At 45.6% G+C, this 13,002-nt stretch overlaps 1 protein-coding gene across 1 annotated transcript in view; it reads left to right on the forward strand.

Moving 5' to 3' along the window:
• The window catches only part of aqr (aquarius intron-binding spliceosomal factor), a 32,225-nt gene extending 20,308 nt beyond the window's left edge, over positions 1 to 11,917 (forward strand). Inside the window, exons 27-35 of the mRNA XM_068751965.1 lie at positions 1,257 to 1,394; positions 1,495 to 1,566; positions 2,167 to 2,354; positions 2,477 to 2,648; positions 5,154 to 5,324; positions 7,989 to 8,074; positions 10,151 to 10,325; positions 11,264 to 11,374; positions 11,527 to 11,917. Of these exons, the coding sequence (XP_068608066.1) occupies positions 1,257 to 1,394; positions 1,495 to 1,566; positions 2,167 to 2,354; positions 2,477 to 2,648; positions 5,154 to 5,324; positions 7,989 to 8,074; positions 10,151 to 10,325; positions 11,264 to 11,374; positions 11,527 to 11,790 (1,377 nt within the window). The 3' untranslated portion in view covers positions 11,791 to 11,917. The remainder of the gene's footprint in view (positions 1 to 1,256; positions 1,395 to 1,494; positions 1,567 to 2,166; positions 2,355 to 2,476; positions 2,649 to 5,153; positions 5,325 to 7,988; positions 8,075 to 10,150; positions 10,326 to 11,263; positions 11,375 to 11,526) is intronic.
• Positions 11,918 to 13,002: the final 1,085 nt, after the last annotated feature.

The following is a 13,002-nucleotide window of genomic DNA, read 5'->3' on the forward strand; positions in this document are numbered from 1 at the left end:
GAGAAGCACGCATCACTTCCAACCTGTCTGCTTGTTTCCCTTTTGTCTTACACGCACACACTCACGGGGGCCATGTTGCATTCGATTCTACTCAAAGACCAACTGAAGTTAGGAGTTGGGAAATCTCCCATGCACAAGTGAACGTGTCGTTCCGGCCGCCATGGCGACAGGATGCTGTAAATGATCAGTGATAGATCAGACATGTTTCTTTGCAGATGCGTCTACTTTCAAGTCGTTGCTTTTTTTTTTCATTTTGTTTTTTTCATCTGAATCCTGTTTGAGTTTACAGCGTGAATCACGATGGAAGCTATTTAACTGAAGGATAAATTGTTGGCGAAAAGACGAGAAAGTGTGTGAATGTCTGTGTTCATCATTTATCCTCGGAGCATCAAGCACTTCTACAGGGATAACAAAGACATTTCAGATTAATGGGAACACCGAGAATGTCTCAGAAAAGCAATAAACAACTTATTGGCTTGGTGGTAATATCCCAACACATGTGGTGACCTTGATTTATCTGGCTGGCCTCCTGTATCACTGCATCAGAGCACCTCTCCCTCCTCCCTTAGCCTCACCCATGCTGCAGTGAAATCTGTACAGCCATTAAGAGGCATGGCTGTCAGCGGTGCAGCGTAGGTGAAGCAGCATCCTGCTGAATTTGCTTGTTTGTCTGCCTTTCCAAATGTGGAAGCAGTTTAAAATGTGCTGTCATGTGGCTATCCTTTAATGCTAAACGCCTCCTGGGTTCTCCTCTTGTTTCCTCCTCTGCAGTCCCACTAATTCTTTACCTCTATTTGACCCTCTTCTCCTGCCCCCTTCTCAGTGTACATGAATCCTTACCATCTCCATTTTACCCTTCAACCGCTCTGGAGCCAAGGGGGTTAAAAATAGACCTCATCAATAATGCATGTTTTGATCGGTTTAATATTAATGCTAAAATAGTAACACATCAAATATTTATACCCAGGCTCTGTCCGGGTCTGCCCTCACTTCCTCTCTCCGTTCCCTGCCCATTCACATCACAGACGGTGTGACAATCGGAAAATAGAACACTTCTCTACCCATATTTTTAATCGCTGGTGTTTGTTTGTCCTTTCATCCGTTAGCAAAATAGCTGGCCTTTTATCTTACAGAGGTATTATCATACAAACACAAGTTCTCCATACATACGTTTTTTTTACATCCTGTACTTTTATTTAACACGATTCCTAAACGTGTCTCCTGACCCTCGGCTTCTCCCTCGTTTCCCCTGAAAGGAGTTCAGGGCGTTTGAGCTGCTGAGGAGTGGATTGGACCGCTCCAAGTATCTGCTGGTGAAGGAGGCCAAGATCATCGCCATGACCTGCACACACGCTGCACTCAAACGTCACGACCTGGTGGAGCTGGGATTTAAGGTAGACCCTTCTCGCTTTACAACAAAATACCCTAACCGGTACGGTGGTACGGTCCGGCTTGGCTTCACGTTACATGTTTTAAATGATTCATTATTTTTAGTATGACAACATCCTGATGGAAGAAGCCGCCCAGATCCTGGAGATCGAGACCTTCATCCCGCTCCTCTTACAGGTAACTTCATCCTGACTAGTGCTAACACCCACAGCTCTTGAGTGAGTTATTGCCTTCTATTGGGTGTAGATCACAAAGTTTATTCTTCCTTCTCCCCTTTGCTTTTATGTCACAGTCACGCACCCATTATAATTAATTTCAGGAAATAAATCAGATCTTCACTCGGTTTATTGGATTTATCTTGAGACCAAATAAAACGCATCACATGAGCAAAATCTGCTCATGTGACCCAGACATGGAGGAAAAGAATCACTACTGGCCATTCATGCTGTGCTTCTGTTCTGTACTGGACATATTATTTTATATTGAAGCACAGTATTTAACATTGTGAAGTCATTAAATGTAATCAAATGTCATTGATTTATTGTCGTGTCTTGGGATCAGACTTAACCGCTTGCCTCTTGGCCCAATCCTAAACCCTAACCCTGCATTTTCGAGTGCCTCTCGCTTGCCACTTTCAGTAGAGTTACAAGGGTGCGCCGGTTGAAACCCTTTTAATGGGACCTAATAAACTGTTGAGCCTATCCTGTGCTGAATTTAAAACATTGTGGTTGCTTATATGGACTCGCCTGTTTCTTTTCCGCCTTCCTCCATCCGTAGAACCCAGCAGACGGCAACAGCAGGCTGAAGCGATGGATCATGATCGGTGACCACCACCAGTTACCACCAGTCATCAAGAACATGGCCTTCCAGAAGTACTCCAACATGGAGCAGTCTCTGTTCACACGGTTTGTGCGCCTGGGAGTGCCCACCATAGACCTGGACGCACAGGGCCGTGCACGTTCAAGGTGAATCAGCCTGGCAGCTATTTAAATCTAGAGATCCTTTTTGAATCAGGCATTGGAGTTTCTTCCTCGTTGAGAGAACATAACAGTGTGGTTTCATGTTTCTCTCCTATTCTGTGCCGCAGCCTTTGTAACTTGTACAACTGGCGTTACAAACACTTGGGAAACCTGCCTCATGTCCAGCAGCTGCCTGAGTTCCAAGTGCCAAACCCTGGCCTGACCTTTGACTTCCAACTAATTAACGTGGAGGACTTCAATGGGGTGGGAGAGTCAGAGCCCAACCCGTACTTCTACCAGGTCAGTGGTAATATACACCCCGTTATGTAAGCCGTACTCAGTATAGTTGTATGTGTTTCATCCGTGCGTGGTAGTTTTTACCCTCCTTTACACTAACACACACTCATGTACACTTTGTTCCAGCAGAGTAGAGAACCATATTCCTCCTTAGCCCACGTTTCCTCTAAAACTGGTGGTTGTACTTCATTCATTTTTGAACACTGACTACCCAGCACAGAGCAGTGGGTTCATCCTTCACAGTAGGAGCCAGATTGGGTTTCATCAGGACATTGCTGAGACCCTCAGGAGTCAGGACTGTGTGTGCATGGAGGGGGGGGGGGGGGGGGGGGCATGGCTCATTTGGGTGGAGGTGAAGTGTTTACTTTGGCACCACAACCACCTCAGGAACCCTAATATTGTTTATAACAGGAACGCGACCTTTTCCGAAAGCAACGTTTTTAGTATGGCTATGCAGCATTAAACCAGCCCTTGACTTAAATAGTATTGAACAGTAAGGGAAATAAACATGTATTTATTTTACAAGCTAATGGCCGTATAGCAGTGCTTCGTCGTGACTTTTACTGCACGGGTCGAAGCTGCACACACTGCTGTGTATGAGATGAGGCCCGTTGTTCTTAAATACAGACCATGTGCTCTTCTCGAGGCACCAGGTCACATGAGCCTCAGCTCCATTTGCGTGTTGCCATTTTCATGCTCCTCGTGGGAACCTGCAGTATCACTCACGGTGCCTGAGGGAGACACACACACACACACATATGCATGCACTTTTCTAGGAACCAGAAGGGATAAACTGGACACTAGAGAAGCAATTATAGCCGATGCACGGTGAATGTCTATCACAGCTGAGCAAACATTGCCACAACTCTGCTTCGCACTTAGACGGGAACTGTACGATCTTTGTATACAGAAACACTTGTGGGAGAACTCAGACGCGCCGCGGTCCAAAGGTCGGTTCCTGCCTCCTCGCCTCATTTGTTAAAGCACTTTTCATATTGAGACTCAGACCCGTTGATAGTCCTTCCCGACTTTTCAAATGGCTTATAAAGGGTAGGATGCTTATCTGAACCCACATCTCCTGTTGTTAGAAAATGGCTTTTGCCAGCAACTAGGCTTGTTAGTTGCTGATTTTTTTGCTTCATAAGCTACATTTTAAATTACCCAAGAGTAAAAGTGAATGTTGGCTTTCATGTACAGGCAGTTTAGATTTATATCTCCAATTATCTAAACGCACTGTGTGAGTCTTTGTCTCCTTCCTCTCCACTCCTCATGTAGCCCCCCCAGGCACCAGACTCCAGTGGCTATTCTGGGGCGTTAGGCCATTAGATCACATTTATGTTGAATATGCACACAAGGTAGGCTGAAGCCAACCACGTGTTTTCTTGGATGTTACTCCTGATGTGCATTCATGTGAGTGTGTCACAGATGTAGGACTGAACTTCATTTCTTTAACAAAGCTTCAAAACAATATATTTATATCTTCTAATGAAGTTAGAAGAACAATGATGATGGTGATTTTTAACATTTTTGTAGTTCTCTTCAGAATCACCGGATCAGACCTGAAAATCTTTGCCGAACGTGACTCAAATTCTGGTTTGCTCATCTGAATTTGTGCCATTTGGAAACCGGTAACAAATGAAGAAGAACACAAAGGCTGCCCCTGTTTTTTTTTTTTTATGTGTTGACTCCAGTGCTTCTCGATCAGGAACTGTTGACAAAGCTGCATAAATTATTTTCAAGGCAGTGAGGCCTCAGTCCAGGCTTAATTAAAACAGGATGAATAATGCAAGGATTTTTTCCTTTCTTTTTCTCTTCAAACACGAAGGGCAGAATAAAGCCTTGGAGCCAGGATGCACATGCTGAGGATGTGTGTGACGCATGCATTTTTGTTTTTCTTTTCATTTTAATTCTTGGTTACATTTGGACGACCTATTGGGATGTCAGATCAATAATGATAGCAAATAGGTGTGTTTTTATATGTAAACCTGCTGTAGGTGCGTCGGCTATTATACTGATTAAAAATAATGGTACACTATTGTAACCCGTTGCCATCGAATTGGGGAAATGCAATCATCAAAGCCTTTTGTTACATTTGTCCTGCAAACACAATCCACTACTCCGTACTTACTGAACATAAATCCCCAGTGGGGATACGCCGTTCACCCTTCTCGCTCCTATTCAGGCGATCCTAGATTGGCGTGTTGTTAATTCCAACAAAGTCAGATGGCTGATTGTGCATGACTGAGTAGGCTTTTATCTGCCTGAAAAGAAACTCATGACAGACAAGAAATGGTAGTTAGATCAGGGTGTCAAGAAACGGGAGAACGAGAGCGGCGAGATGTCAAACCCAGCAGATGTCTCCGGGTGTGTTTATGCTTTGCGTGTGATGCACGGTTATTAAGGGTTTTCAAATTTCATTGACAAATGAAGCCCCACTCTGCTAGACAGGCGCTCGTTTTTGCTCGGATCTTAATCGCGGCTTGTCCTGTTCTCTTTCTTCCTGTGAAGAACCTTGCCGAGGCAGAGTATTCCGTGGCTTTGTACATGTACATGCGGCTTTTGGGCTACCCCGCCGACCGCATCAGCATCCTCACCACCTACAACGGACAGAAACACCTGATCAGAGATGTCATCAACCAGCGCTGTGCTGGCAACCCCTTCTTCAGTCAGCCGAACAAGGTAAGGACACGTGCACGACTGAAAGCGTTTCACAGAGATCTTCTATAGATCTATAGATCATAGAGCAAAGCCTCCAAACAGGGACTGCACATTATGACACGGCCTTCCTGTGCACCCCCAACGTTTCAAAAAGAAAGAAAGCTGATTCTAGGTTATTAATCTACCGGTAGTTCAGGTGGAGCATTGACATTTACACATTTCTACATCAGTGAAACACAACAAATCACATGCTTGAGCAGGACGCACATGTCATGCCCCTCAAGGCTAATCCACAGCCCCCACAGCCTTGTTTTCACCTCCTGGTGCTCAGGCTGGTTACAGTAGGAACATGTGTGACACGCACATGAACGTAGTTTCTTCGTTCCATCCTCCGTCGCACAATCGCAGCTCGGAATTCTCTCAAGGCTTTTACTATTTCTGTCTTTCATTACCGATCACACGGTTTTCTTTCAAATGACGGTAGTCTTTTCTCTCCTTGCACAACTTTGTATGGCGTAACTGCAGGGCTCCTCTGTGTCACATACATTGCTTCTCAGACCAAAGTGGATCTGCGTGCATGAAGAAAACCTTGAAATTGATTTGTAATATCAAATTCAGGATTGTGTAAGAGCAGGTGAACATGCACTTTAGCTCGTTCTATTTATCCTAGAAGGATGCTGTTAGACCGTCTACAATCCATCCCACGGTATTTCCCTTCCCTTCCTTTACACCAAGTCATCCGCCTTTGGCGCCGTTTCACAACCATTTTCTTTTTGTTCTGCTAAACACTTTTCCCCCCCGTTAGCCTCAGGTTATATTTTCCTCTCTCTCTCTACATTCATTTCCCTACTCGCATACCTTTCATCGGTCTCTGTTGTTCAGGCTTTTCACACATTTTACACTGTGGCAGACTATTTCTGCGTGCCAGAGAAAGATGCAAGACTGTAGTGAGAAACGCACAAGAGTTGAGTTGGAGTTTCGTTGTGCCACAGTGGAAAAGGAAATGGCACGCTTTCAAGCAGAGTGTGTTGCTCAGACGTGTTGCTTGTTTGTTCCATTGATTGTGTCTTGGCACTTTTTTTTAAGTGCCTGACATATTTTCAAAACATTCACATATCTCACTCGAAATAGGAAAATTTAATGGACTTATTTCCTAAATTTACGGTAATTGCTTTATTTTAATGATGGTTTTGTTCTTTTAATGGGGTTTTATTATATATACGACCACCTGACTTTCTCTCCTCTAACAACCAGGCAGTTAAGTTTGTTTTCTGCCTTTGCACGCACAATATTTTGTTCCATGACGTTCCTGTTGTCTCCTCTGTATTTTGTAGCAGAGCTACCTTGTTGTTTTATCCTCAAGTGCATGACAGGTTCTGACAGTTAAAAAAAAAAAGTGCTTGGTCATGTTAAATGTCCTGCGAGGTTAAGACATGAAGCGTCATTCAATGCGTCGGTGGCGATAGTCGGGATGCGTGTTCAGTAATAGTGACTGGGGGTGACAGGCTCTTAGATTTGCTGAGAGGAAAGACAGCTATAGAGAGATGGAAAAGAAAGAGAATGCTGAGTAGCTGAAAGGTCGCATTTGGGTGCACAGCATCTCTGACAATATGTCACAAAATGTTAAAACCATGCAGACGTCAACAACCGGTCCATTTTACTGGGATGACTTGAATTAGACAGAAAGGGCCAGAAAGGTCATTTTGCACCAGCTACGGTCTAAAATAAATGTACATACAGTACAAGCATGCAGTGTTGCTCTGCAGGCACCTCTAAACATCGTTGTGTTGTACTTGTAGCTTCATCTGTGACTTTGGTTGATCTTGGTGCTGCATTTTAAATCCTAAAACAATATTTATGTTCCAGGTGATTAACTGTGACCCTCCCACACCTACATGAATGCAATCTAGATTCAGAGGGAGTGCATTTGTGAATCTCACTCCATTAAAACGAAGACATTCTGATAGTAGTCCCAGTAATGGTTGGGATTCACATTGGAATTTAATAATCTGCAGTCTGGCTCCTGCACATTCCAGGGCTAAATTGCTGTAAATCAGATGTAGCACGGCTAACAAGTAATGACAAAGAGAGATCTGTGGTCGTCCGTCAGCTGAGAGACACGGCGTCGCTGTATTCTTGAAAATGAAGGAGAGTAAATAATTTCTGTTAGCGACAAATCTTCACAGACATGCGTGTCCCACAAAGACGTGACCTCTGAAATTCATTCCCTAGAATATTTCTAGGGAATGAATTTGCTTCTCTTTGGGGGGGGATTCTCTCTCTATTATGCGGGCTTCGTTGTCACCCTGCTGTCTGTGGTATTGTCAGTTTTTGCATTCAGACAGTCCATATTCGGAGATTCTGCCTACATGGTACAGCTGTGTGAACGTGTGTTTGCGTGTGCGTGCAGAAGTCGCTGATTAACAATTTGCTTGTACTTGTAAACCCGTGAAACGTCATAACAGCGACTGCAGGATGTTTCGGCATGATTCGTTTGCCGTAGTCTCGGGTCCTATTGATCCGCTGTGCAGAGTGGATCTATAAAGGAAGGGCCGACCTCTCTCTGCGTGTTTAAGGGTTCCCCTCATACACCCTCCTGCAGGCACCACGTCCACCAGAGGAGGTAAAAAGGCAACCTGGCTCAGCTAACGCACCTTTAATACTAACACGCTTCTTTGTGTGCAGGTGACAACAGTGGACCGGTTCCAGGGTCAGCAGAACGACTACATCATCCTCTCCCTGGTCCGCACCAAAGCCGTGGGACACCTGAGGTAATTACTTTGACGAAAGCTGGGCAGAAAAGCTTCAGCAGCTCTACCTCTGTAATAGGGTCTCCGCCTCCTCTGGGGAGGCGACACGGCAGAAAACGTGGGCAGTGAACTCTCAAGAGATCGCTGCTCCTTTTATGTGTAACTACTGAATGAATGGCGGCTGCTAAAACAACAGTAGCCCCGGCTGCCTTGAAGACGGGGTGTGTGTGTGTGGAGCCGACTGTACCTTTAAGAGAAGCCATTGTGCGCCGATGATTGGGCTGAGACTTTGAAATGAAGTGCTCAGTTCTGATCAAAGGCACACCATAATACCCATATATCATTTGTCAGAGAGGCGTGATGGTTACCCAAACCGCAGAGGTAGGTTTTGCGTCTTCATATCTTTTACTGTCTGCTCAACCGGATTAAACTTTATTAGCCCTCGGCTCCGTTTCCTTATCGCTCTGCTCCCTCTTCTCCTCACTCCCTCCCACCTCCTCCTTTATTTCACAGTATTAATATGTAGACAGACGGCCTTTCACTCCACGGGTGTGATTCGGAAGAGCTCTCCACACTGATTCGCCACGTCTTTTAATGTTTTAAGACCTTTGAGGCCAATCTCTGCCCAGTATTTGAGCTCGCCACGCCGGCGCGTCATCGCGTGGTTTCAGCCACCCCCACGTCACACAAATGGTCATTCATGAGCTTCATTTGGTTACACACTCGTGACGACAGGCAAATGATTGCTTAAATTCCAGATTTCCCTTGGTTTGAACATCGTTGGAAACATTTAAGATGATCTCAGAACACAATTTATTTTACAACGCTCCCTCTCTTGCAGTTCTAGAAAGATATTTTCATGTCAATCTTGGTTCGACTTCATTCACATCTTTGCATCCCCCCGCTCTCTCCCTTGTCCCTGCACCTTCCCCTCACGGCAATCTGCTGCCATAACAGCCACAGAGGCCGCGGCGTGTGACGAGCTGACCCTCGCCTCGACGGGTGAAGCATTCCCGCTGATGCACACCGTCGCGTGCGGGAATCGTCTTTGACGGGGACGCACAGATCCAGATGCACTCTGACATGCACATGAGCACAAACACCGTTCGTCCACCGTGCCCCGCCGTCTCACGGCTCAGTCCCGGGTGGGCGTCTCTCGACAGCGCTGTGTCCACGGGCTACCTGCTTTTTGATTGGTTTGGCTCCTGTAGAGCTCTGTGCTCATTGGCGGTATATCTCTATGGAAATGTTATCATTTCAAGATTTGTACATTGCAGGTAATTTTGCGTGAACCCATCATAAAAACGTTGCATCATGGTTTCTATAAGCCCTTCCCTCCTTTTTACATATACATGAAACCCATCTTGCATATTGCAGGAATTAATCCTCTTAATCTCATGAAGTGCGTGAGAGCAGGTGAACACGTCCCAGGTTTTAGGCTGTTTATTTGTTGATTTGTATTGAAGTGCATGGAAGCATGAATATGGGCCAAATTCTCCTGCATCAAATCACCAGTTCACCGGTTAAACAGTTAAACCCGCCCATCCAAACACCGGCCTTTTAGAAGCTCTTTCTGTCTCTGTGGTATACGCAACTTCAACTATTGTATGATTGAGTACAATGTTTGGGTACGTACTGCAAACGGCCACTTTTATATGGCAGCAAAACTAGTTTTAACCATGTTTTTAGTTGGGCAAACAGCGATTGAGTTGTGCCAAGCACGTTTCATTCTTTCTCTGCCTCTAATCTCGTAATTCTACGGATCTCCCACCTTTCCCTCTCTTTTTTCTACTTGTGTATCAGTCCTTTTTTCCATCTTAGCTCCTACATTTGCGCCCCCGCCCCCCCCACACACACACCTATTGCTGCTTCACTAAATCCTTCACTAAACCTCTCTCCTCCTACACCTCGCTGCCTCCTCCCTTCCTTTACTTTGATTCCTGTATTCCTTTTTTGTTGATGTTCCTACACGTGATTTCCTCAGTGTCAGACTATCCTCCCCCCAGCGCAGCCTATTTTCTTTCTTTCTGCTTCTTCTTTTCCTACTCCTGTAATGAGCCAATTGTCGACTTTTGTTTCCCCCTTATCGCTCCGCAGGGACGTGAGGCGTCTGGTGGTCGCCATGTCGAGAGCCCGGCTGGGTCTCTACATCTTTGCTCGAGTGTCGCTGTTCCAAAACTGCTTCGAGCTGACTCCTGCCTTCAACCAGCTCACCGCCAGATCTCTGCAGCTCCACATCCGACCGCATGAATACTACAGCCAGGAACAGCCTGTACGCGCACACACACACACACACATCGGTTTCCATTTCCATACAACGGTTGCGCCCTCTAACACCCTTTCATACCACCACGCGCGCCCGTCTTTGTGTAATCCCGCCTCTTTATTCTGAGTAGCGGCTTCATTCCCCTTTGGTTCTGACCCTTCCCACGTCTGAGAGCGGCTTTACCCGCCGACCCCGGACACTTAAGAGCATTCTGCGGGGGCCATCTAAAACATGGGAAACATGGGCCGGGCTAAAATTAACCCCCAAAGCTCAGAAGCCACAATCACTCTCCGTGTTCCTGCCAGGCCAACATGAGACGTCTGGTCATTGTGTCTCAGTGAGTGGCGTGCTTGGGTGTCTAAAATACCCCATAGCATCTCACACTTTCTCTTACTCTAGAGTATGCCTCACCCCGTGGGGGACAGCTCTTTTGGGCACACACATGCGGCCCCTGCTTAGCCTGTCTATCTGCCGTCGGTAAGCCCCTGATGCTTTCGCACCGATGCGGTTTAAAAGTCAACAACGCTCAGGCCAGAACTTTTGCAGGTTGGTTAGCGGCAACAATATATAAATAAAGAGTAACTGCTGCTTGACCTGTTCACAGAATTGTTAGACAGGAATGGACAATTAAAGACGATGTGGAAAAGAAGACTGCACTGTATGAAACTGCAGACTGAATATTCTGTTCACATTCCTCTTCAGTTTGGTCTTCAAGACTACTGCATACTAATATTTTGAAGTTACAGCATCAGTTATCGCTGACCGCTGCAAGCAAGTGAAAAATGAGCTTTCAGTAGCAATCTTGTAGCAGGCAGATGAATTGTAATTTCCCTCTACATTTGCATTTGATCAATAGTTGCCCAAGACTGCCAACAAGAACAGGTGGAGTTCTTTCTCTCGTCCTTCGCATCGCGTCCAAAAGCCGTCTTTGTTTCTTTCCTCAGAGAGATGCTTCTGGGCAGCCGGACCAAATCATAAAGAACATGCCGGAGATAGCCAACCTGGTGTATAACATGTACATGAACATGATCCAGACCTCCCAGAAGTACAGACAGGTACGGATGGAGAAAATCGGCGCCTTTCCAAGCCTCTGGCGTTCTCAATAATGTAGAAAGTTAAAGGACAGTGGACGATATTCAGTGAGAATGTACATAGAATCAAAGGTGGTAGAATTTTGAATCATGTCCTCCTTTCCTCTCCTCCGTAGCAGCAACAGCAGAAAATAGCTCCGCCTCCCAAACCAAGCGGGAATGAGAAAGAGCCGGTTAGCTCCCAGGACCAGGAGCCACAGGAAGAGACCCCCATGGAGCAGGACGCCCCAGAAGGAGAGACGATCTCTGAGCCCAACTCAGAGGAAGCCGGCGAGATGAAAGACGATGAAAAAACGTCTGACCATGCTAAGATGCCGGAGCATCCCGGAAGAGACAGTGACAGCGACGGGGATGACAAGGGCGGGGAGAAAGATTTGTAGAGCCTTTGCATTTTGTGATAATGTCTGATTGAGGCCCACATTTTTTGAGGCAAAATGTTCAATTGATTTTTGTAGAGTATTTGACTTTGTATCCATCAATACCTTTTTATTAAAAATGGAATTTCTTCATTGTCTTTTTCTTTTTTACTGTATTTGCACCCGCCAGAACCTATGATCCATTTTATGTCTCTAATCTATAGCCTCCTCACACACACTTTGACAAATAGTGTATAGTCAACATGCTTAAGCCTCGTATCTCTAACATGACACTTATATCCATTCATCTGCTCTAAGCACAACTGGAATCTGATTGGTTCATCCTATACCAACTGCACAAGCTGCGACTAAGCTGCATTTGTAGGTCAGTCACTTCACCCGGAGGCCAGCGTGCATGCTGGGGGATTTTGAGTTTCCCTGTGGATGTACACAGTCACTCAACCAGCTGGAAATCCTCTGCCATTCATAACTTCACTTCAGCGCTCTGTGGAACGGCTCACATCACGAGATGATCAGCAAATTCAAGAAAATAACCTGGGCCTTAAAAATTTGGGCTGACATCAAAACATCCATTCAAAAGGCCCAACCTAGATCTGGCTAATTTAAAGGTGAATCCACTTAAAAAAAAAAAAATAGAGGTTAACACAGCACAAAGCCCCGCAGGAGAAAAGACAGACTGGAAATTCATTCATTATCATGCACCAGAGGTTGGCTGTAGTTACATCATACCTCAGGCTGATGGGGAGAACAGGTCAGCTGCACAGCTGCTCTCTCCTGGGCCCGGTCTGAAGGACCTGATGGAGAACCATGTGTTGATAGATGCGGAGAGACATGTTTTCTGCATGCACTCAAGTGTGGAGCCGTGTAATGTCTGCTCCCCTCCATCTCAGAGAGTAAGGCACCGCAGGTAGAAATGAGTGTTTTGGAGCAGTGGGCTCTGCTTTACTGTTATCCGAGAAGAGGTTTAGACTGAGATTAGATAATCTGTCAGATGAGGCTGCACCTGAGTGGCTTGGAGCCCAGAAAGCAAAGATGGAGTTTGTCGGATAAGACTATATTTTAATCACCTTAAACCTCTTTTATGTGCCAACAACACAAATGTGCACAGCCCCATCACATATTTTAGTAATTACTCTTCTATAAACGCGTGACTGTAAAAAATACTCTTCCCTCAGTTGCGTGAATGTCTGCATTGTGCAAACTTTCTCCCGCCCC

Source organism: Brachionichthys hirsutus, chromosome 18 (genome assembly GCF_040956055.1).
Source record: "Brachionichthys hirsutus isolate HB-005 chromosome 18, CSIRO-AGI_Bhir_v1, whole genome shotgun sequence".
NCBI classification, from domain to species: Eukaryota; Metazoa; Chordata; class Actinopteri; order Lophiiformes; family Brachionichthyidae; genus Brachionichthys; species Brachionichthys hirsutus.